The 336-nt window shown below is 67.9% G+C and overlaps 1 protein-coding gene across 1 annotated transcript in view; it reads left to right on the plus strand.

Moving 5' to 3' along the window:
- Window positions 1-135, plus strand: part of LOC104491875 (ammonium transporter Rh type B-like) — a 1,670-nt gene extending 1,535 nt beyond the window's left edge. Inside the window, exon 4 of the mRNA XM_010134355.1 lies at window positions 1-135. This exon is cut by the window's left edge and continues 1 nt beyond it. Coding sequence (XP_010132657.1) covers window positions 1-135 — 135 coding nt within the window.
- The last annotated feature ends 201 nt before the right edge of the window (window positions 136-336 follow it).

Below are 336 nucleotides of genomic sequence, written 5' to 3' on the forward strand. Positions count from 1 at the left end.
CCCTGCCTGGCCCGGCCACCTGAGCGGCTCTGCTTCGACGACTCGCTGTATTTTAAGCTCCAGGATCAGGCTGAGTGCCTGGAGCCGCGTGGCACCACCGAGGAAGGAGCTCTGGCTCTGAAGGAGCGGGTTTAGGCACCGGCGTGCAGCTGCAGCGAGAGCCAGGGAATCTGCTCGGGGGTCGGCCCTTTCTGCCCCCACCCCCGTGGGGAGCAGCGGGCAGGAGATGCTGCCTGTGCCCGCTCCCTGCCCCACACCAGGCTCTGGCTGCTGAGGATGCTGGCAAGGCCAGGGCAGCATCGTGCCATGGGTCTCTCCTCCATCCCCGTCCCCGAC

Source organism: Buceros rhinoceros, unplaced genomic scaffold (assembly GCF_000710305.1).
Source record: "Buceros rhinoceros silvestris isolate BGI_N320 unplaced genomic scaffold, ASM71030v1 scaffold33284, whole genome shotgun sequence".
Taxonomy (NCBI): domain Eukaryota; kingdom Metazoa; phylum Chordata; class Aves; order Bucerotiformes; family Bucerotidae; genus Buceros; species Buceros rhinoceros.